The sequence below is a fragment of the Camelina sativa genome, chromosome 7 (genome assembly GCF_030686135.1).
Source record: "Camelina sativa cultivar CO46 ecotype springtype chromosome 7, ASM3068613v1".
Taxonomy (NCBI): Eukaryota; Viridiplantae; Streptophyta; class Magnoliopsida; order Brassicales; family Brassicaceae; genus Camelina; species Camelina sativa.
In genome coordinates, this window is record NC_141886.1 from 20,238,106 (window position 1) to 20,262,447 (window position 24,342).

At 35.3% G+C, this 24,342-nt stretch overlaps 3 protein-coding genes across 3 annotated transcripts; 2 read left to right on the forward strand and 1 right to left on the reverse strand.

Moving 5' to 3' along the window:
* The first annotated feature begins 3,415 nt into the window (after window positions 1–3,415).
* On the forward strand, window positions 3,416–5,956 carry LOC104701385 (protein terminal ear1 homolog). The gene is made up of 5 exons (XM_010417062.3): window positions 3,416–4,131; window positions 4,218–4,665; window positions 4,930–5,052; window positions 5,136–5,277; window positions 5,369–5,956. Exons 1-5 carry the CDS (start codon window positions 3,546–3,548, stop codon window positions 5,636–5,638), a joined length of 1,569 nt encoding a protein of 522 aa, XP_010415364.1. The 5' UTR covers window positions 3,416–3,545; the 3' UTR covers window positions 5,639–5,956.
* A 3,639-nt stretch (window positions 5,957–9,595) lies between these two features.
* LOC104701386 (uncharacterized) lies at window positions 9,596–13,215 on the forward strand. The gene is made up of 13 exons (XM_010417063.3): window positions 9,596–10,275; window positions 10,604–10,701; window positions 10,795–10,881; window positions 10,958–11,087; window positions 11,177–11,246; window positions 11,325–11,509; window positions 11,599–11,741; window positions 11,826–12,017; window positions 12,103–12,193; window positions 12,267–12,435; window positions 12,521–12,631; window positions 12,714–12,810; window positions 12,902–13,215. Exons 1-13 carry the CDS (start codon window positions 10,171–10,173, stop codon window positions 12,963–12,965), a joined length of 1,542 nt encoding a protein of 513 aa, XP_010415365.2. The 5' UTR covers window positions 9,596–10,170; the 3' UTR covers window positions 12,966–13,215.
* A 155-nt stretch (window positions 13,216–13,370) lies between these two features.
* LOC104701389 (uncharacterized) lies at window positions 13,371–14,712 on the reverse strand. The gene is made up of 2 exons (XM_019227684.2): window positions 14,373–14,712; window positions 13,371–13,636 (listed from the first exon to the last, which is right to left on the reverse strand). Exons 1-2 carry the CDS (start codon window positions 14,475–14,477, stop codon window positions 13,550–13,552), a joined length of 192 nt encoding a protein of 63 aa, XP_019083229.1. The 5' UTR covers window positions 14,478–14,712; the 3' UTR covers window positions 13,371–13,549.
* Window positions 14,713–24,342: the final 9,630 nt, after the last annotated feature.

Below are 24,342 nucleotides of genomic sequence, written 5' to 3' on the forward strand. Positions count from 1 at the left end.
CAAAACATATTCCACAAACCTATTTCTATTTTTGATTTCAACAAAATTAACAAAAAATAACATATTCAATAGTAGTAATATAAATTATTAAAAAAATAGAATTATCCCAATCAACATGGTCAAATAAATATCTTCAGACATAAAATTTTAAATTAAAAATTGAAAAATTTTTAGTACTATGAAATTATTTACTAATGTTATATAGATTTTAATATATATTTACAATCCATAATATTTTATTATAAGTGTATATACTTACCACACAAAGATATCCATTACCATATATGATAATAATCTACAGATTGCGCAAATTTGTATTTCGTAGTCAAATTTGTATTTCGTAGTCAAATGACCAACTAAAAAAAATCTCACAAAATAAATTTTAAATAATTAAAATAATTTAAAAATATATAGGCCCGTGGTATACCGTAAGCTAAAATCTAGTAAGCTATTCAGAAATATCTATTCGGTTAAACAACTAAGATTTCTACAGATTTTTTTGGCAATAATTTCTACAGCAATAATCTCATTGTAACTAGGGTGGATGAATTGCTAATAATAAATAACAAAATAACAAAAAAACTATTTCAAATTTAATTCAAATAAAATGTTCGCCCATGGTTTAAATGTGGGTTAATATCTAGTATATAATTAAGTAAAATACATAGAATTTATTTTAAACTATACTTCCTTAAGTCTCCGTCTGAAGACTTCATTTATAATCTCGTCGAATAAAAAAAGTTTTTTCATTATATATCTCAAAATAATAGGAAATTGATGAAATCTTATACAAATCTATGAAACAGAAAACGTAAATGTAATTAGGGATGTAGTTTTTACAAGAGCACTATACTTCTATTGGAACATAAACAATACGAAATTATCTATATATATACACATTACTTAGAAAACCTAGCTATAGGCATATTATTTAGTAGATAGTTAGCTTTTGAGATGGAGAGACACGACAAATCGGCCCATGAACTTTTGCGGTGAAAATGGGGAACACATACGAGCTATTCGCACCCAAATACAAGTTCTACATATGAACAAATGATACATGGATCATGATACCCAATTAATCGGAAATTGTGTTCTATTTATAAACTCTAATGTATAATTCTATAGTAATTTTAAATTTATCAAATAACAAATATGTTTATTTTTTTTGTATATAGATAGTATTAGAGAGTAATAGTTTAATGATTAATGAGTCAAAGAAACAACAGTAACACATATTGCATTGGAACATATCACTTTCGTGATACAATATATACATTATTTTTTGTAGTGACATACTCTCTCTCTTGCTAATAAATTGTATGTTTTGGAAAGAAATTGTATTCCTAAAAGATTGATTTTCTAGATTAAAAACCTCAAATGATTTTTTTACTTTATGCTTTATTCAAAATGACATATTATTTACTGGTGTATTTTTTTTTGTCAACTGGAATTATATTGGAATAAACTTGATGGTAACATACAAACAAGCATATAAGGATACATATATCCCTTATCTTACTTTAACCTATACTGCGACCTTATACCCTTATGTATAGGCCTATACACAAAAAATGAAACTTATCGGATCAACGACAGTTTCCAAAAAACTACGGTCTAATAGAGGATTCTACCCTTTCTTCGTTAAAAACCCATCCAACCAACCAGGATGCCCAACCGTACGTACGTTGCGTCCTACCATCAGTGGTGACGCTTTGAGCTACCAAAGCTGCTCCTCTGTTTGCAAAAGAGTTTTCCAAAAGCAGAGCCGGCGCTACACTTTAGTAGGCTACAAGCCACATTAAAAAAAAGGTCATTTTATAAGAATAACTTTTAGAATAAAAAACAGCTAAAAAGAAAAAATAATGAAAATTTGACTGCATGAAGTCTCGAACCCGGTGGTAGACAGAAAAGTATTTCTCTCATAACAAACACTACTACTGGACTACAAAACATCACAAATATTTTGGGGCCGAAATTTGTTTATATATTTTGTCGGCCGCAAGCACCAGCTTGGCTCGCTTGTACTCGTGGCCGACTCTGTCCAAAAGCACTTTCCAGTCTTTAAAAGTCTTTAACTTGAACCTAGCCTCCATAGATTGGTATCTAAAAGAAGGCCACGCAGGGGGTCTTGAAATCACACCTACTAAGAACTCTTCCTGCAAACCAAAAATCACTTTCTCCATCTTGTGACTTGTCATGCTTTCTATCACCCACAACAAACCTTTTAACTGAGCTTTCGGCTTAGAGAAAATCCTTCCAAAAGATCTTCTGCTATGAAGCATCACCACACCATGATGATTTCTCAGGATCCAAGCACAACCTGATAAGTTGTTTCTTCTTGACCAAGAAGTAGCAACATTGCATTTAAACCAGTCCAAAAGAGGCCTAAACCAGCCTTTTTCTTTGATTGTTTTTTTGTTCACCTGAGTCTCAGTTTCTCTAGAAGCTGTTCCTTTAGAACCACCTTCTTCCTCTTCATCACATCTACGTGCTTCCACCCATTCCCACCAATCCTCTCTTATTTATTGGTTTATATTTTCTCTTTCAACCGTAAAATAATTATAAATTAGTTTAGACATAAATTTTTTTTTTTAATATGTATGAAACTATTAAAACAACAATCTACGAGAAACAGAGCGAATATTACTTAATATCCACCATAGCTTTTTAAAAATATCAATTTGTAGTAATATATATTGTTGAAAATATCAGATATATGCTAACAGTCACATTAGACAAATATCTACTAAAAAATACATAATTCATGAATTGCATTGGTAAATTGTTATCTTTGATGGAATCACCATATTTAAATTTGACTATTTCAGAATGGTTTTGTTGGTTTTGTATCCGTCTCAAAAAAATTTTAAAAATAATTATCCGTTTATAAAAAATTAATTTAATCTAATAGAATAGTAGAATAATTTTTTACTAAATATTTAATTGAAAATAGATTTGTATGCGATACCCATAACAAAAAAATAATGATATTTATCCAAATTAGTGAAAAATTAGGTATTCTAATTTTCTGTTTGGATATCTAAATATCGACATGCATACTATTATTATCATATCATGTATGAAGAAGGCCATCTTATACCATTTTTATTCATTTTTCTCTTATACTATTTCTTCTTAACCGGAAAATAAAATCCTTAACCGCTTTATCTACTGGTCATCAAATCAGTCCACTGTAATGAATTTGAAATCCTCCCCAAGGGTAAAACTGTAAAATTTCACGGACTAGTGAGTATCACCATCAGATTAAAGAACCTCGACTTGTTGCGTTGGTAAAAACTAGTAAAAAATAAAACTCAAAATTGGGAAAGTAATAATTACAAAACTCTGCATAATAAAAACAAAACCCAAAAATTCCACTTTTTAGCTCTCTCTCCCTCCCCTCTGCACCAAATAAAGCGCTAGCAGAGAGAGACAGAGACGAAATAGTACGATTACTGAAGCAGAAGAAGATCAAACGTCCAATAGTCATCATCATCACCGGTCACCGGCAAAACAACCTCTCTCTCCCTTCAAACCAAACCATGTCAGTCACCGGACCCTTCAGTCACCCAACAAACCTTAACCCAACAGCTCCGGAGTTCTTACCGGCGACAATCCTAAACCCAAACCCATTCCCTTTCTTTATTCCGACAAGAATCTACTTCCCTCTTCCTCCTCCTCCGCCGCCGCCGCCGTCTTACCCTTCTTTTTTCCATCTCCCTCCTCCTCATCTTCTTCCACCAACTTCAGTAGCGCCAACCAGAGCCGTGATGCTATTACCAGTCCCTGGCAACGTCACCGAGTCATCTATAAGACAAGACATGGGACTGTTCGGGGAAGTTCGTGGTGTCCAAATGGAGAGAGCAGACGAAGGAATCGTGACCGTCCATTTCTACAACCTGAGAACCTCGCAGATAGCTTTCAATGAGATACGTTACCGTCACATGCAACATCAACTCCACTTCACGGCGGCGCGTGGACTAGTCTATAATCAACCGGTTTGGGCTCATTTCGTGTTTCCTCAACTCAATGCTGTTCCCGATGGAAACAATCAAGGCACGCTCGTGGTTATGAACTTGGAACCCACCGTCTCTTCCACTACCCTCCGTCACATTTTTCAAGCTTATGGTAAACGTTTTTAACAAAAAAAACCACAACTTTTTTAATGTAAAGTTTCAAACTTTATGTCGATTTTGTACAAAATCACATTGTAGGAGAAGTGAAGCAAGTGAGAGAGACACCGTACAAGAGAGAACAGAGATTTGTTGAGTTCTTTGACGTTAGAGACGCCGCAAAAGCTCTCCGTGAGATGGACGGTAAACTTATCTCCGGTAAACCAATGTTTATCCAGTTTAGCCGTCCCGGTGGTTTAACTAAAAAGCTCTTCCTCGCTTCACGCTTCCATAAAAACTTCACCTTTGATAACAACCACAACCACTATCATCCACCGCCGCCACCACCGATGATGATCTATAGTAACCAAATGTACGAGCAAAAGCAGAGGAACAATAACAAGAAGAAGAAGAAGAAGAAGCAAAGGAAGCATATGAAGAAGAGTTTTGCTGATCCTCGTTTCATGATAAGGGAAAACGCTATCGCCGCCGGCGAGTCCAGAGACAGACGAACCACCGTGATGATCAAGAACATCCCAAACAAGTACACGTAAGTCAAAAAAAAAATAAGCATGCATCTTTTTCATTAAAACTTGTGATGGTGATAGGCATGTGCTTGATGATATTGTTCTAAAACGAGGAAATACTTTTTTCTTCTTATTGGGGTTGACAAAAAGTCAGCAGGACCCAATGGATATTAGTAAATGAGAAGCTCATTTGTATTTCATATGTTACTATTTTTGTATATGTTCTGGTGCCTAGGAGATTAACAAATATCGACTAGTCAATTTTATAGTATTGTTTCCATTTACAGTCAGAGGCTGTTTTTGAAAATGTTGGACACACATTGTAACGACTGTAACCAAAAGGTAATCAAAGAAGGGAACAAAACTCCTATGTCTTCTTATGACTTTGTCTACCTCCCTATTGATTTCAGGTAATGTGTTTTCTTCTGCCACTTTGGTTTGACTAAAGAGTAAATTAGTGGTTAATAATTAAGTTTTGGTGTTTTGTGTTTAGCAACAAATGCAATGTGGGATATGGGTTTGTGAACATGACATCACCAGAAGCAGTGTGGAGACTTTACAAGACCTTTCACAATCAACATTGGGGAGTTTTCAACACTAGAAAGATCTGTGAGGTCACTTATGCTCGAATCCAGGTATTAATTTAAAAAAAAAAAAAACAATAAAGGTTCAATCTTTGATCTCTGGTTTTATATAAGCTGTTTTGTTTTTGTGTTAAAAAAAAAGGGTCTTGAGTCGTTAAAGGAACATTTCAAGAACGCAAGACTACCAGGAGTAGAGATGGAGCATAACAAGTACATGCCGGTTCTATTCTCTCCGCCACGTGACGGGGGATTGCTGACAGAGCCTATGGTCATTGTTGACTCTTCGGCTGATGAAGAGAGCTGTAATAATAATAACTCAGGACGAGACGGGTTTGTGTCCGACAATAGGACGATGGTAGGAAGTGATGGTTGTTGTTGTCTTGGTGAGAGAATCGAAAGCGGCGGCGTTTGAGATGACGTAAGGGGCGAAAAAAATACGGGAACAAACAGTAGATGAAAATTTAATGATGGTTTCGGCTTTTAGGCGGCGATCTATATGTGTAGCTCTGTGTCCAATGTCTTATCATCATCATGTTCTTCGTCCTCTCTCTCTCTCTTCATCTTTTGTTTTTAGGTTTTTTGTTTGGATGTGTAAACCAAAACATCTTTTGGTTTGTATTGAAATGTTTGGCAACTTTTTCTTTTGTATTAGAAAACAAAATTAACGTTGTACAGATCACAAATGTGTAGGAACCTTTTGTCCTCAAAATATTATGGTTGTACGTTCACTTTGTTTTGTAGGGTGTTGCATTTTGTTTTATTGTTACCATGTCTTAATTACTATGGTTAACCAGTTTAATCATATAGTTTAACATCTAATTTGTAAATGCATAATATTTTTTGTAAATAGAATGTAATTAATTATATGCACATTGATATTGATAAATGATACATACATCAAAGACACGTACTGTCATCTAAAGCTTTTTTTAGCCTTTCTTGTTACTTTACTATAGTACTTGGAAACAAAAATTACACTGCAATTTTAATGACTATTATGCTATGAAATCTCTAATCACTAGCTAGCACTATTATAGGTTTTAATCATTTTTTTTTTAAATTTGGGTTGCTTGTTCAATTTTAATTAGTTAGTGCATGTTGACTTTTACAGATTCTTGGGAATGATTTAAATTTCAAACAAGTACTCGTACTTACAATTTCATAATCCTTACCAGTTTTGCTTCACGATTTTCACAACACTTCTTAATTCTGAAATTTGCTTGTCATTTTTATCCACTCTTTTTAAAGAGTTAGCGTTCTCCAATATATATATATATATAATGCCTTCGACTCATTACGTTTTTACAGTCATATCGGAAAAATATATAATTAAATATGTATAAGCTACGTAAGAAGATTTATTTTGTTGCACAGTTCAGATATTTAATTACTACTACAGCAAAAATGAGGTAATTATCAAAGAGGTCGTATCCTAGTGATCGTATTTCAAAAATGAACTTCACTTGGTAGGTTTGAAATTTCATGCGAAAATAATAATCAATTTACATGTTCTAGTAGCCCAACACACAGATACGTGCGAGCCAAAACTCCAAATTTCGAAGTTATAAAAAAAGTAAAAACCTAACCATCAAATCATTATTATCAAGTGAAAAAGGAGAAATTTAATACATTAATATATTAATATTTGTAGTTCTGCATTAAATATGATAAAATATAATTGATTAATATTGAGTAATGAGTACAATAGTTGATGTTTTTTTTGTTCAAAAGAAGTTGAGTTAATTTAAAATCTCAAGAGAGGGGAATTCATACAATCAAAGGTTAAAGAACAATACGGAAAATAAAGATACTGGTTTCATGAGTTTTTCAAAGGTGCAAAGTTTGAAAAATCTGTTGGTACCATAGCGGATTCGACCATGACGGGCTTCGCGAATTCCTTGATCAACAGGTGACCATACACGCCATGCGCAAGATATGCGACTAAGCTTTTAGAGAGTGCTCCATCGGGGAGACAAGGGTTAGGTTCTTCACCACCATGAAAAAGTTCAAAAATAAGAACTCAGGTTTCTTCATACTTGTAGGCTCACAACTCATGACACTAGGTGAAGCTACAATCGGGAGACACAAATGATAGATGCAAAACCGTAAAATAGCAGGTGGGTCCTCCCTCACATGAAACCATCGGCCATGGAGGCTAAGGAATTCCACACAAAGCTTGTAATCGGTTCTATATTTGAAAAATTCAGCACATCTGAGCTTATACCCTTTAGGCGAACGAAGATGGGGGGTTACACACATACCATAAACATTCAAGCTTTGAGGATCGCAAACCATTGACATAAAGATTACTATTGCCAGGGTTTTCAAAAGCTTAGAGCAAAACCATAGCATTGATGGTGAATTACAACTCAGATGGAGTCTTCGGCCAAAGAGTTTGTAATCTTGATCCCACCATGTACTAAGGTTTGGCAAACAATAATTTGGATCAGACCTGGACTTAATAAGAATTGGGTTTGAAACACACCTTATGTTGTTCTTCTCCAAATCGTTTCTTGCATAGATAATACAATGGATGTTGCAGAAGGTTGCTTGTAAGGATTTGGGGTTTAGAAGAAACAGAGCTGTAAAGTTGAAGAGGATATGGTAATCACCGCTCCGTAGAGACAGGATCATAATGCCATTCCTCTTCAAGCTTTTACTAGTGAACCGATGAGATGCGACTTGAATATATGTTCTAGGAGTTGGTTCGCGAATCATCAAATAACAGTCATGATAAAAGAGCTGGGTTCGAACCTATGATGTGTATGTGATTGGGTATTGATAATCCTTAAAACTGCAGGAAAGGAGAATCGGTATGTGATACTCGAGATGTACTAACCAAGAGCAGAGACTCAACGACCATGGAGGTACGGCTGGGATTGCAACGACCATGGAGGTACGGCAGGAAGGGAGGGAGAAGGGGGCCTGAAGCTGACGCTTGACCAAGGTCGGAATTGTGGATCTCAGAGAAACTTCGAAGGGACTAAAAGAGGACCAGAACAAGCTTTGAAGAGAGGAGAAGAGACAAAGATGAAAGATCAGTGGCCCAGCGATGCCGATCGGAACCGACGCCGCCAAGGGAAGAGATGTCAGGATTTGTGCCAGAGAGCGGCTAGGGCGAACTCACGCGTTTTGATTCTTACAAATTGTTTTCTGTGTATCGATGAAAAGTGATGTTTTTTTTGTTTATTTCTCAATTCCAAGCATAGATTGGAAGACTAAGGGCATCACCATCTATTAACCCTTCAAAATTGAGATACTATATTAATTTTATTAATATTTTAATATAATACTATTATTTAATTTAATTAATTATTTTTGTTTTAAAATTGAGCAATGAAATGGTGACAAATAAGCAAGAGAGAAGTAAAAGAAAGTCTATGAGTGTCTTAGTTTGTCTACTGCAAGACACGAAATATCTCTCTCTCCTCACGGTCACCTTTTTAATTTTTTTTTGTTGCGCCTTGTAGGTTCCGGATGGAACTTTACAGATGATGTACTAAATTTAAAGACAACTTGTTTAGGTGGTATTTGTGAGAATTACTCTAATTTTAAAGAATAACATCATGTAGATTCATTTTTCATATACTATGACAACTCCTTGTAAACATTGAACATATTTTAACGCTTACGAATGAAACAAAAAATAATCATCATAAATTAAGGGGCAATATTAGTAGATAACTATAGATTCAAACAAAATTAAGAAAATGACCATGTGTCAGAAAATATAGGTAACTAATTTTTTTGAGAGAGGGAAAAAATCAAAACTGCCTTCAAACAAAATACAAAGATACAACATCTTATTGTTATTTGTAAAAAATAATATTTAATAAAAAAATCATATCATACTGAAAAAGGCATATCATTTGGAGAAACAATTTGTTTTTAACATTAAAAGATGTTTTCGGAAGAAATTACATGTAATTTTAATAAATATATAACGTGTAATACAAGAAAACAACGTGTTAAAGAAAGAGATCTTATGCTATCACGTGTTACTTGTGACCATGTACCAGAAAATATAGGTAACTAATTTTTTTAGAGAGGGAAAGAATCGAAACTGCCCTCGAACAATATACAAAAATACAACAACTTATTGTTACTCATGAAAAACATAGCATTTAATTAAAAAATTCATATCATACTGAAAAAGTATATCATTTGAAGAAATAATGTGTTTTTTAACATTAAAATTTATGTTTTTGAAAGAAATCACATGTACTCTTCATAAATAAATAATATATAATACAAGAAAACAACATGTTAAAGAGAGATCTTCTGCTATCACGTGTAATGTTGAGAAAGTAGCGTGTTACAAAAGAAAATAACATGTATACAAAAAACAGAGATGATGGAGATTCTAAAAGAGATTGAAATCCAACAAACCGAAGAAAAATAATATTAGGGTATGAATGGCTGCAACGATTGGGGCAGACAAATCCATCTAGGAATTAGACTGTCTTTTATTTATTATTCATCAAACATTATTCACAGCGGTATAGTCCAAAGAAATCAGAGATAAAACTGCAGCACATCAACTACAAACCGCTTTTACAGATAAATAGAATTGGACCGTAGCCATTTGTGGATCAAATCTGGAAACGAATTTGTTTGTCCATGCCTGTTACTATTCACACCCTAAAACAGTCCATTTTCGTTTCTTCTACCTCTTAAATATATGTTTTTCCCTCTATTTGAAATTTTAGCCCAATTAAAGAAGAGGGAAAAAACCCTTTCAGATTCCCACACCACTCCTTAACTTTTGGTTTTCTCATCTTCTCTATTCCAATTTCCCAAATTTTCGTATAGTTGCTCCATTGCTCTCCAGATTGAGCTTCTTTGGTTTTTTTTCAAATCCTTCTTCTGCATCGATTTTGTTATTCAGACTCTCAATTGTTCCTCAAATTTCGAACCTTTTTCACCTTTACTTTCCCCGTTGTTATGGCTATCAAGGGTGAGAAACAATCGAGGCGCACCACCAATCCCGGTGTACGAGTCATCGGAGGAAGGATCTATGATTCAAGTAATGGCAAAACCTGTCACCAGGTGAAAACAGCAAGACCAACTCTACGATTTCTCTCAAATTTTGTGTGTTTTTCGTTGGTTATTCTAAAGACTTGATTTTTTTTTTTCCTTTATGGTTAAAGATTTGATTTTGTTGGCTAAAGACTTGGTTTTGTTTGAGGCTTTAGACTTGGGTTTGTTTGCTGTGGTTAAAGACTTGAGTTTGTTTCTCGTTTTAGAATTGAGTTTGTTTGTTGTGGCGAAAGACTTGGTTTTGTTTGTTGTGGCTAAAGACTTGATCTTGTTAAGTATATGATATTAAAGTTTCTTTTTTTTTTAAGATTCAAATGTTGGCTTGTTTTGTTTGCAGTGTCGACAGAAGACGATGGACTTTGTTGCGTCGTGCAAGGGCATGAAGAAGGACAAGCAATGTACCATTAATTTTTGTCATAAGTGTTTAATAAACAGGTTTGTTTTGTATTTTATGTTTTCTTGTATCATCAGATGTTCCTGAGGTTATGTGTTCTTATTATGTGTGTGTTTTTTGATATTGAATCATAGGTATGGTGAGAGTGCAGAAGAAGTAGCAAAGCTGGAAGGTTGGATATGTCCTCAGTGCAGAGGCATCTGCAATTGCAGTTTTTGCAGGTAAATTACATGTCTTTGAGATTGAGCTTTTGAATTAAAAGAGAGCTTTTTAAAAATGGTTGTGAGGATTTTACAGGAAGAAACGAGGGCTAAATCCCACTGGGATATTGACACACAAAGCTAAAGCCAGTGGATTAGCTTCAGTCTCTGAGCTTCTTGAAGCTGAGGGGCCTGATAACTTTGCTTATCAGAAGAAGCCAAAACTGGTACTGTATACAATGACACAAATTTTGGTTTTTGTGATCTTTAGCTTCCAAATTTTATTATGTGTACTTGATTAATATGGTTTCTGCAGGATTTTGCTTCTATGGAAGACAGTAGTGACAACAGTGATTCTGTACTTGAGAAAGATTTTAAAGGAGCTGGTGAGAATTTGTGTTTTGGAAGTTGTCTACTTGTCTTATAAAAAGGAGAGGCTACTGATTTTTACGGTTATGAAACAGATATTACCAAGGAGAAGAAGAAAGTGATAGGCAAGAGCAATAAAGCACTGGAAGAGGAGGAGATACAATTTGAGGCTCAACTTCCCCAGGGTATAAGCTTGACTTCTGTGTCAGGCATTTTAATACCAACTGAAGAAGCGGGAAATGTATTCCAGCTTTTTGAGTTTTGCTCAGCCTTTGGAAAGGTATGGTAATTGATCTCTATTGCTTCATTACTAACTTATGTTCTATAGTTGTTTACTCATAATCTGTTTCATTGTGAATTTCCTAATAGGCTCTTGATTTGAAGGAAGGACAAGCTGAAACTGTTGTCCGTGAACTGTTCTTATGTGGTCGTAACACAAGGAGACAACAATACTCTTCTATTATCCCGATGATGATCCAATTGTTGGATTTAATATCACAGGATAGAGAGATGTATGAGTCATTTTCAACTGTGCTCAAAAGTACACATATGTTTGTTTTCTGCTTCTGTTTCTGATGCATTTGAATTGATTGCAGGTCTTTGTCTCTCAGTGCGACTGACAGCAGTTGGTTCACTGCTATTGGAGAGATCCTATTGCAGTCAGAAGTTTCGAGTGATGAGTTCCCACCTGAAACTTTTGTAGCGGGTATTGCTGAGTACGAGAAGATGGATGCATCAAGAAGGCTCAAGCTTCTCAATTTCTTATGTGATGAATCACTTAGCACATTGTATGTGAATCTTTATATGCCAATATCAACTTTTCTTGTAGCTTATGCTTCGTTATGAGTTAACGTATTTGTGAATATTTTCCAGCGCAATGAGGAATTGCATTAACAACCAGAGTGCAGAGTGGAAAGCAAAGGACAAAGAAGCTAAACAAAGGGCTGCAGCTGCAAAGGAAAAGGTATTTTGTAAATCTGCAAAAGCTGGTTTAAATTTTAAACTCTTTCTGCTTAAAAGCTCGTTTTGTCTTATAGGAGAAGCAGTTCAAACTGAAGACGCAAGATGATGTTGCCAAATCCATTATGGAGAAAAACAGAGCTCCTTTGTCCATTGAAGAGCATAACTTAATTATGTCTCAAATTAGAGATGAAGCTAAAAAGGCTCATGAAGAAATGGTGGAGGCAAAGGGCATGACATCTGGAAGTAAGTCTAAACCCTTTTTGTTAATTGTCTAACAAATCTTCAAGTAGATTTTTTGTTTCTTTAACATGATGAAATCTATTTGCAGCAATGCTTATATGTGATGCACGTAGAACTGAACCAATCATGTTGGAAGAAAATGGTGTTGTTCTCTGGAAACTGAAGTGCTATGAAGAAGAACCAAATATTTTGCTTCAAGGTTCGACCTTTACTAAACTCTTAGTTTATGTTTGTTATGCAAATTTGTTTAGTAATTTAATCTCAATCTTATTGATGCACAGATCTAGGAACATTTGATGGTTTATGTCCAAATGAAAAATGGTTAGCTTTTAAGCCTGAGCAGAAACCAGAGATAGAGAACTATATCTCTTACAAGAGGTAAGTCATTCTCATAATGAGGCAAGAGCATAATATTCCGATTTTGTACTGTTAAAATGAAGATTTTTTGTTGTTTGCTTCTGTTATGTAGGAGGAAACTGATGCAAGCACAGAAGAGCGCAAATGAGGAAAAGAATGCCAATGCGGGTGCATAAGAATCAGCACCAAGTCCCAACTCAAAGCTCAGCATTTCTGAACAACCTTGAAACTTTATTTTTTCTTTCTATTGTATAAGAAAAGTGGAGTATGAGAATAGGCCATTAACTCATTTCCTATTCTCTCTTTTGATTTTTCTTTTTTTGTCTCCTCTGGTTCCGTTCAGTTACATTGGTATCGATGAATTGTAACTGGTCTAGTTTTTTGCTCTAATGCAAACTGATGGAGGGTGATATGCTTGTTTTATGATTCACATTCTTACTAATTAGTAATTACTAGTTGTTACCAAGCTCAAACTTGGCTGTCATCAGGCATCTGAAATCTGCTTGACTTGTACATGAACATGAATCCATGACACATAGTTACAGTACACAAGTTAGAGGAAAACAAAAACCAGAACAAAATGCTGATACTTCCCCATTTGAAGTATTTCATTAGTTGAGAAGAACAAGAAAAAACGCCATTATTCATCATCATCCCACCACATTCAAAAGCATATATGGTAATGTCATTTTATGCAAACTCAATTTCGGTCCATAACAGTAAAAAGAAAAAATGTGCAGGAAGAAGTGAACTGAATTGATCAGGCAAGAGGATCCTCCTCTCTAGCTTTCCGCAGCAGCTCTGCCCTGACCCGCCTTACCTCCGCTTCCTTCTCCAATCTTTCTTGCTGCACATAATTACGGTTTTATTATCCTATCACTACTACTTACTACTTAATTCCAAGAAGAAAACATATCAGTGAGCTGTTTTTTTCATTTCCCTAATCACAGTCTCTACTTTGTGCTTTGACAGCAAAAACAATCACGAATTGAATCAATCATATCAAACAAAAGTTAGGCTTAGCTTAGCTTCTAAAATCATGACATCTTAACAAGGCGTCTAACGAAACCCCTAGGCCAAATGAAACTGTTCATCTCCATGACCCAAGATTTCATAATCTAATCATGGTAACGCTTCCGAAAACAACTACTAATGTTTGGCTAGAGAGGAGAACATATCGGTGAGCTGTTTCTTATCCCTTATCACAATCTGTGCAAGTAAAGCTTGAAGCTTCTATAATCCAACATTCCATAATCTAAGCATTTGAGTCATAGAAAGGGCTAATCATGGTAACGCTATAACAACAATTGCAGATAGTGAAGAACACTAACACACTGAACAAAAACCAATTACTCCATGGCTATTTTGTACTTTGTATCTCCAACAAAATGAGAAACGAACACAAAATAACCCATTTCTTAAAAATCGAGAAACACACATCAGTCTAGGGTTTGACCTAAATTCCTAAATTCGGTGTCACATAAGAGCTCAAAATGGAAAAGATTTCATGCAAGCGAATCCAAAAAGGTTTTCAGATTTCACAGAGAGAGAGAGAGAGAGAAGGAGAGAGAATCGAAAAAAACCTTCTCGTCTTGATGAAGAGCGATCCAAACATGAACTTTGTCCATGGATTGCCAAAAGGCGAAAGCTGCCAATGTCATGCCAAAATAGGTCAAAACCTTCACCATTGTTGTAGTCGTCTGCTAAATATTCTTTCGCCGTATAAGTTTCTTCTTCTTCTTCTTCTTCTCGTCGTCGTTTCTCAGAACAGAGAAGGGTCGCAGATCGGGGGATGATGATGATGGTGGTGGTGGTACGGGGTAGAGATCTAGTGCGGAAAGATACACACAACTAAGTGTGTGTTTACAATTCCAGATTGGATTTGTCTCGAGTAAATGCCACGTGTCTTTGTCCTGGAAAATCAAGGATAACCGGATCCGGATCGTGCCTTACCTATATACGGATCTAGAATTGTGACTTTTTTGAAAACCGGTTTTTATAATTTAAACATTATTACTAGACTACTAGATTAATTGTATCAATGTAACGATTTAAATCCTAGATTGTTTTGAGGAATTAGAAATCTCTATGTTAAAAGAGCGGTTTGAACTCATTTCCAAATTTGGATTCGTGATAACTTTAAAAATGCAAGGTTTGAACAAAACTTAAGAAGAACAGAGTATCGAATGGATTCACAAGCAGAAGGATTCATGAAAGTGCTAGAAGTATCTAGAAGATCAAGGAGTTTCATGTTTACAATAGGAATGTAAACATGAAGAAAAAAAATAATTTCTTAATCCATAAAGAAAAAGAAAATTGTCCAAATTCCTATTAGGAATAGAATAGGTAGTTTGATTATTGTATAGCCAATGCCTAGTTCTATAAATAGGGGTGCTGAGGCTTGGTGAAGCTTTGGCACAAACAAGAGAGATTATCTAGTTACTAAGTTTTAGAGAGAGCTTGAGAGAGAGAGCTTGAGAGAGAGAGTTAGAGAGAATAGAAAATTGTTTAGAACAAACTTGTAAACAGATTTTCTATTAATCAAAAAAAGAGTTTGAAGAAATCTATATTCGTTGTTTAGATCATAAAGTTCTCACACTTTCAATTGGTATCAGAGCAACACTTGTTCAGAATACTACATGTGAGATTCTGCGCACAAGATGGAGAGCTACGGAGATCTGATCAACAACAATAAAGTTGTCTTGGACGATGGAAACTATGGATTTTGGAAGTCGAGGATCAAATCTATAATAGGAGGTATAGATCGTCTTGCTTGGAAGACTGTTCTCAAAAAGTGGGAAGAACCGATGATCAAGGATGAATCAGGCAAGCGTATACCCAAACCCGAGGCCGACTGGACCGACGAAGAACAAAAGAGATCTAAGTATAATTCACGAGCCTTAAGCGCTATTCATTGCAGTGTTGGGAGGAAACAATTCAAATTAATTCAGGGATGTGAAACTGCTAAGGAGGCATGGGATATTCTCCAGATTCATTACGAAGGTACTACAAAAGTACAAAGCTCGAGAAAAGACATGTTGGCTTCCAGAATCGAGAATCTAAGGATGGAGGAACATGAATCAATTTCAGACTTTAGTTCAAAGTTAAGTGCTCTAGCACAAGAAGCCTTAACACTTGGAAAAACTTATACGGATCATAAGTTAGTCAAAAAGTTTTTAAGGTGTCTTCCTTCAAGATTCATGGGGTACAAGACAGCTTTAGCTGTGTCTCATGACTTAGACAGTCTCAGCTATGGTGAAGTAGTTGGAATGCTCCAAGCACATGAGATGGAACTTAATGGAATTAAGAAACCAAAAGGGATAGCACTAGCTGTTAGCAAAGACGTAACTGATCAAGGAGAAGAAAATACTATGAGTCTGCTTGTGAGAAGATTTGATCGAGCGTTAAGGAGGATAGAACAAGGACAAGGTCAAAAGAAGAATAGTTCGTTTAAAAGAACTGGTGAAGATAAAAAAGCCGATATGTAGTGTCATGAGTGTAAGGGATTTGGACATTTTATCCGTGAATGTCCCACGATCAGACTACGTGATGCTAAATGTACAATCTGCAAGGGTACTGGACATACACATGATGATTGTTTGGGTAATTCTAAGGGTAGGAATGAGAAATCTATGATTAGTATTGAAGATGACTCAGATAATGATAGCAGCAGTGAAGAGGTTCTTGATATTGTACAAAATTATAAAGAAGTACGAGAGACACTTATCGCTCTAGGAAAAGAAAATCAAGGGTTGATAAAGGAGAAACTTCGTCTTGAAGCACTTGTGATAGCTCTACAGAATGAGTTGGTAGATGAGAAAAAGATTGCTTAGACTCGTTGGATCTAATGAAAGAAAAGTTGGTGCTGTCTGCAAAAGCAGATAAGCTTGAAGAAGAGTTGTGTAAAGAAAAGAAGAAATCTTCAGAATTACAATATGAATTAGATCAGCAGCATAGGAAGATTCATATGTTTGCAGGCACAAAGCAACTTGACAAGATTTTGAGCTATGGGAGAACTGAGAAAACTCATAAAGGATTAGGTTTTACAGAAAACAGAGAGGCTAAACCAAAGATAACCAAGTTTGTATCCGCTGAAACACATAATGCTGAGAATGAAGTATCTATAACTGCCTCCAATAAGCCTTTTAGCTGCTATTTTTGTGGAAAAATTGGGCACTATAAATGGTATTGCTACAAATTTTGGGCTAAGGTTTATAACTTGAGGCATCAAGGAAGATTTATGTGGAATGGAGTGAGGAGACAGATTTGGATGAAGAAAGCGGATCTATATCAGTCAGGATCAACGGTGGCTTCTGGATTTGGATTTGGATGCAACATGGCTATGATTACCGAAGAACAAGAAGATTCTGAACCTTGGTTCTTTGATAGTGGATGTTCTAGACACATGACTGGAACCAAGAGCAACCTACAGAATATTAAGAAATTGAAAGGAGGCACAATAACATTTGGAGATGGGAGTCATGGTTTCATACAAGGCAAAGGTACAACACGTGATGCTGATCTTCCACAACTCGTGAATGTCTATCTAGTCCAAGGATTACGCGCTAATTTGATAAGTATTAGTCAATTATGTGATGAAGGATTATCAGTTTTATTCACAAAAATGGATTGCAAAGCACTGGATGAATCAGGTAATGTCAAGTTGTATGGTGTGAGATCAGGAAACAATTGCTACATGTGGGAGAAAAATGCAATTAAATGGTACAATGCTCAGGGAAGTATAGATCTCTGGCATCAACGATTTGGTCATATGAATATAAGAAACCTTACAACTCTTGTGAACAAAGAAATTATTTGAGGAGTACCCAAGCTTAAAGGAGAAGAGAACATGGTGTGTGGACCTTGTAACCAGGGAAAACAAGTTAAAATTCAACACAAAAAGGTTCCTGATGTTCAATCAAAGTCAGTTCTAGACCTGATTCACATGGATTTGATGGGACCAATGCAGGTCGAAAGCTTAGTAGGAAAGAAGTATGTGTTTGTGCTAGTTGATGATTATTCCAGATACACATGGTTTCTGTTTATCCGTGAGAAGTCAGATACTGTAGATAGTTTCAAGATTTTGGCATTGCAATTGCTTAATGAACGAGGTGGAATCAAGAAAATACGAAGTGATCATGGTGGAGAATTTCAAAATGAGGCTATGAAAAAATTTCATGAACAACATGGAATTACACATCAATTCTCGGCACCAAGAACTCCACAACAGAACGAAGTAGTAGAAAGGAAAAATAGAACTCTTCAGGAAATGGCAAGAGTAATGATCCATGGAAATCAGGTTCCGAAGAAATTTTGGGCTGAAGCATTAAACACCGCATGTTACATTGTGAACAGAGTCTATGTACGAAAAGATACGACAAAAACACCTTATGAATTGTGGAAAGGCAAGACACCAAATCTGAGCTACTTTCATGTTTTTGGTTGCAAGTGTTATATTCTAAATGACAAGGACTATCTTGGTAAATTTGATTTTAGAAGTGATGAAGGCATGTTTCTTGGTTATGCTGAAAGTAGTACAACATTTAGAGTATACAACAGACGTACAGGTCTTATTATGAAATCAGTCAATGTCGTTTTTGATGATCAGTCTGTGGCTATACGAGATGATGATGATTCAGACAGTGATGCAGAATCAGCAAGTATTAGTGAAACACAAGATGATCATTCTGAATCAAACAGTTCTGCACTTGTTCCAAAACCAGAAGAACTCCAGCAAGTACATAAGAATCATTCAATCTCTGATGTTATTGGAGATTTGGACAAGAAGATGAAGACTAGAGGGGTTAAAATTGATTTTAAGAAGATGACAAGTCACTTTACGATTCTAGAAACAGTTTTCTATGAGTGTTTTGTGTCAATGATTGAACCAAAGAATCATATTGAAGCAGTTCAAGATGATTTTTGGATTATTGCTATGGAAGAAGAACCAGAACAGTTTGAGCGTAATGATGTTTGAGAGCTGGTTCGTAGACCAATTGATCTGAATATCATTGGAAGTAAATGGATTTTCAAGAACAAGATCGATGAGAGTGGAGTTGTGGTTCGTAATAAGGCTAGGTTGGTAGCACAAGGATACACGCAGATTGAGGGAGTGGACTTTGAAGAAACCTTTGCTCCAGTAGCTAGACTTGAGTCAATAAGATTGTTTTTGGGAGTGGCTTGTATTCTGAATTTCAAGGTATATCAGATGGATGTCAAAAGTGCATTTTTGAATGGGATTTTGCAAGAAGAAGTATATGTTGAACAACCTAAAGGGTTTGAAGATTCAGTTAGACCTGAATATGTGTACAAATTAAAGAAAGCCCTTTATGGATTGAAGCAAGCTCCAAGAGCTTGGTATGAAAGGTTAACTAGTTTTCTTATGGAGAAGAGCTATATCAGAGGAAGTGTAGACAAGACCTTGTTTATTTTAGAACAAGATGATGATATCATGATGGTGCAAATTTATGTTGATGACATTATTTTTGGAAGTACCTCTAAGGACTTGGTGGATCGGTTTGTGAGTAGTATGACTCAAGAATTTGAGATGAGTTTGGTTGGCGAGCTTAAATATTTTTTTGGATTACAAATTACTCAATCTGATCAGGGAATCTTTATTTCACAAAGTACTTATGCTAGAAAACTTCTTAAGAAGTTTCAGATGGATAAATGTAAAGAAGCCAAAATACCTATGAGCACTTCATTAAAACTGTCAAAGGATATTGATGGTAAGGATGTGGATGTCAAGCAGTACAGAGAAATGATAGGTAGTTTACTATATCTTACTGCAAGTAGACTTGATTTGTGTTTCAGTGTGGGTATGTGTGCTAGATATCAGTCGAACCCAAAAGAATCACATCTTGAAGCTGTTAAACGGATTTGAAGTATGTGAAAGGGACTGTTGATCTTGGGATTTGGTATTCTAAAGGATCAAATAAAGGTTTAGTTGGATACTGTGATGCAGATTATGCAGGAAGTGTGACATATCGAAAAAGAAAAAAAAAAAGGGGATCGGAGAGGAGGATGGTGAAAACAAATCGAAGTGGGTTGGTGTGAGGAAGAAGAAATCTTTGTGTGACTCGGAATGATGGTGATGCAAATCGACCTCAGCTGATTGATGAATCGAGTGATGCTGAAGAAGATCAAACGCAATCGATGAGTGATGGAGTTTCAGCAACTAATCAAAAGACACAAGAAGTAGGCGAATTTGAAGAAGAAGATTCTATCAATGAGGAAGAAAAGTTTAAGGGCAAGGAAATAGCCTTTGACTCTGAGGATTTTGATTTCGAAGAAATTTCTGTTCAAGAACAAATCAAGCAAAATTCGAAGAAACAAAGGAAAAGGAAACAAGGTGGTTATGCGAAAGGATCTAGTTCCAAGTCTAAACGATTGAAGTCTGAAAATTTTAGTAGCAAGAATGGTCATGCTAGAACTCGTTTTCAGCCTAATGTTTTTGTGTCTGAAGCTGCTCAAGCAAGGTACTCAGAGTTCTTTTCTCGGAAGTTTACAGAAGAAAGACAACTGAATTTTTCTCAACATGATGAATTAGGGATTATCAGTAAGATTATGGATCTAGAGTTGCATAGCTCGGTACAAGATCTGTCTGTGTATGTCAAAGAGGTGGTTTGTGAGTTTTATGCTAATCTGCCAAAAGAGGAAGCTAGGAATTGAATTCAAGTGTTTGTTAGAGGTCATTGGTATGAGTTTTCTCCTAGGGCTATTAATGAGGCGTTTAATCTTGAATCATTGTCTCATGATGAGAAGAAAGCCAATGCAACTGTAGATATGCTGAGTAGAGATGAACTTGCAGAAAGTTCTAAGTGGCTGAGACAAGTTGCCTTGGAGTCAATTAAAAGTTAAGGATTTACCTAGAGAAGTTGCTGCTCTTGTAATGTTGGCGGGTTATAATTGGGTTTCTTCTGTTCATAGGAATCATGCTTCAGTCAAACGTGCTCAAGTTGTGTATAAGATTGTTTGAGGAATTCGGTTTGATCTAGGACAACTTATTTATGATCAAATTATGGATATGAGTTGGAACGATGCTACTCGGTGTGTAATATTTCCCAGAACAATTTTTGAAACACTTAAGTTTCAAGAAGGTCCGCTTGAGTGGTCAGATGCAGAAGAAGAAGTAGCTGTTGAATTTTACACTAAAGATGTTAGAACTGGGCGTGCTTATGCGGTTAAGCACAAATTGCTTCTTGAGAATGAAGACCCTATGCCAGTTCGAAGACAAATGGATGAGGGATCTTCTTCACACTCCAAGGTAATTCAGTTGGGTAGCATTCGAGTGCCACAGATTGGTCAAGAAAATGAGGTGATGTCATATGGAGCATTGGTTGATACGGCTCAGGCACTCCAGCGATTAACTGATGTAGTTCACAGGCTTATTCAGAACCATCCCTTGTCAAAGATGCTTTGAGGTTTGTTTTTAAATTTTGTGTTCTCAGGCAGGGGGAGAAGTTTGTCAAGAGGAGCTATGAATTCTGGGGGAGTAATAATTCTGGGAGAAGTTTGTCAAGAGGAGCTATGAATTCTGGGGGAGCTACAATTCTGGGGGAGTAATAGCATTTTGTTTTCTTGTCTACTCTTGTCTACAAACTTGTTGTGTTTTGGGTGATGAACTTGAGTTTGACTCGGTTATGGATGTAAGATCTTGTTTTAACATTAAGGTTTTGATCGTAAGTCTTTAAAATCTTGAGGATGTTTTTTGGACAAGCTAGTGAACAAATGCTTGAGAAGCACAAAGTTAAAAAGGGGGAGATTGAAAATGCAAGGTTTGAACAAAACTTAAGAAGAACAGAGTACTTGTATGGGAACAGAGTATCGAATGGATTCACAAGCAGTAGGATTCATGAAAGTGCTAGAAGCATCTAGAAGATCAAGGAGTTTCATGTTTACAATAGGAATGTAAACATGAAGAAAAAGAATAATTTCCTAATCCATAAAGAAAAAGAAAATTGTCCAAATTCCTATTAGGAATAGAATAGGTAGTTTGCTTATTGTATAGTCAATGCCTAGTTCTATAAATAGGGGTGCTGAGGCTTGGTGAAGCTTTGACACAAACAAGAGAGATTATCTAGCTACTAAGTTTTAGTCTTTAAGAAAAAGAGAGTTAAGAACTTAGAGAGAACTTGAGAGAGAGAGAGTTAGAGAGAATAGAAAATTGTTTAGAACAAACTTGTAAACAGATTTTCTATTAATCAAAAGAAGAGTTTGAAGAAATCTATATTCGTTGTTCAGATCATAAAGTTCTCACACTTTCAAACTTATCAATTGAGTTTATTCTAATTGCAAAAATAAATACTATTTTATGATTTTAAAACGCAATGAAACTAAATTGAATAGTAGTAAATCACACTTATTTCATATTGTTATAAAACATAACGAAAATATATATAATATTATTATTTTACATATGTATATGTGTGTGAATGAGAGAGACGAGAGGTAAGAAATTCTTCTCTTCTTCTTGTGTTATTACTTCTTGTCTTCATCGACCACATATATATATAGTACAATAACTGGGTGACTAAGCTAAAGTACATACAATGTACAAGTAACTTGGGGACTAAGGTAAATATAGATAAGATTAAAATTACTTAGAGTTGAAGTAATGTGATGGATAATCACATGTGTTATTATCCAGTTTATAACATTTTCCTTGATTATCCATCACCATTTATTTATTGTGTACTGCTTTATTAAAAACTACATCATAGAAAAACTATATAGGATAAATACCAGGGAAAAATAATACATTGACACAATCTCCTCCCTGGAAAAGACGAGTCTTTTTCTCTTTATAGGTTTCATAGATGACTCATATCGATCATTCTTTGCTTTGAACAAACGAGTCTACTTTTCTTCATATCTTTCGTAGATGATCCATATCGATCATTTTCTTCATTCTTCTGAAGAGAGATAGACCTTCACCATTGACATTCTTCTTTGAGATCGATATTTTGCGTGTTATTTGCTGCCTCGTTAAAAACCTTGTCATGGAAAACCCCAGTGGGATAAAAACCATGATAAGGGAAAAAGAGTGTAGCCACACGAATCATCATATTCTCCCCCTGGAAGTATCATCTTCAAAAGATGAATTTTGATCTCTGAAGATGTATTCTGAATGAGGAAGTCAGAAGCACCTTTGTAAATAACTCTGCTACATTGTTACTTGAGTTGATGGACTGGCTATCAACTTCCATATTCTTCTCGAAATCTTGAGTGTAAGAGAGGAATATGTCTTGTTTTGTCGCTCTTGGCTAGCTTTCTTTTTCTTGTTGTTGCCTTTCGGTTGCTTCTTGCTAATGGGTCTCAACAAACATTAACTAGTTGATGCTGATCGAACCCTCAGTTCGAAGTTCTTCGCCAACATGTTATGAGGCTCCAATCTTAGGTAGATAACTATTTGTTGACGTTCGGGCATCATATGAGCCATTAAGGATTCTCGATATGGCATATGAAGCACAATTATTTTGGCATGACTTGAACGAGCAACGACCAAAGTCTATCACTGAAATGTCTCGAAGTCGTTGTTTTGCGATATATCTTTGTACTGATCCGATATAAATCTTCCATCTACAAAACCAACTAAACTAAACTTGGGGGTTCCAAAATATATTAAGCCCAAGTTAATCATACCTTTGCAATAGAAGATATGTTTTAACTCATACTCAAAATCTACTCATAGAGAATGAGTTATATGCTGCAGAAAGATTAGTAGAAAATGCTATGCATAATTCATAAAATATATAAATGCTCGTCAACATTTATATATGATCTTATATGACTATATATATATATATATATATTTGACTTCCTTTAGAAGTGATTAGTATAACATCTATTTTGATAGATGTTTAGTTTAGAATATCTGGAGACATTTTTGTCTTTCCAAGATCTTTTTTTCCAAATAACTCTTCAAGAGTTTTTGATGATGTTCAAAAATCATCACTGTTATGAATTCTCGAGAACATAATTATGATATCATATATTTTTCAGGATAAGCTCTTCAAGCATCCCATGAGATGTATTTCAAGTCATAGTATAACATCAATTTTGATTGATATAGGGTACTTTAACAAAACATGGCGCGACAGACCATTTTGTTATATATCATTATACCCTTTTGATGCTTGGACCACTAGTCCAAAAATTACTCGTCTATTATACGAGTTTATATAGACTTGACTACCTCTTTTATTGGCCAATATATATCTTTATATGCTCACAAAGCAAAGATTTATGATCCTCATTAATCACATTGCGCTATACAATTTTATTGTCGACATGTATGTCTTTGGTTCCATATTTTCCGTAATAACATGGTTAATTAAGATCTCTTTAATCATTATATAAATGATTTTTATTCAGGTACCTGATTTCGATATTAACCATATCAATCGGTTTCTCTACTCCTCTTGAGGAGTCTATGTGCTCCTCTCTGGGAGTCTATTAGCTCTTCTTAAATAGTCTATTTACTCCTCTTTAAGAGTTCATTTACTCCTCTTTTGAGAGTATAATCCTCTTTTTAATTTGCTCCTTTTTCTT

Excerpts from the sequence above, each read along its gene's own strand:
- LOC104701386 (XM_010417063.3), top strand. The coding sequence starts at position 10,171 with ATGGCTATCAAGGGTGAGAAACAATCGAGGCGCACCACCAATCCCGGT. Across the intron at positions 11,247-11,324 it reads GAAAGATTTTAAAGGAGCTG|ATATTACCAAGGAGAAGAAG; the intron begins GTGAGAATTTGT and ends GTTATGAAACAG. Across the intron at positions 12,632-12,713 it reads ACCAAATATTTTGCTTCAAG|ATCTAGGAACATTTGATGGT; the intron begins GTTCGACCTTTA and ends ATTGATGCACAG.
- LOC104701385 (XM_010417062.3), top strand. The coding sequence starts at position 3,546 with ATGTCAGTCACCGGACCCTTCAGTCACCCAACAAACCTTAACCCAACA. Across the intron at positions 4,132-4,217 it reads TCACATTTTTCAAGCTTATG|GAGAAGTGAAGCAAGTGAGA; the intron begins GTAAACGTTTTT and ends ATCACATTGTAG. Across the intron at positions 5,053-5,135 it reads TACCTCCCTATTGATTTCAG|CAACAAATGCAATGTGGGAT; the intron begins GTAATGTGTTTT and ends TTTTGTGTTTAG.
- LOC104701389 (XM_019227684.2), bottom strand. The coding sequence starts at position 14,477 with ATGGTGAAGGTTTTGACCTATTTTGGCATGACATTGGCAGCTTTCGCC. Across the intron at positions 13,637-14,372 it reads CTCTTCATCAAGACGAGAAG|CAAGAAAGATTGGAGAAGGA; the intron begins GTTTTTTTCGAT and ends AATTATGTGCAG.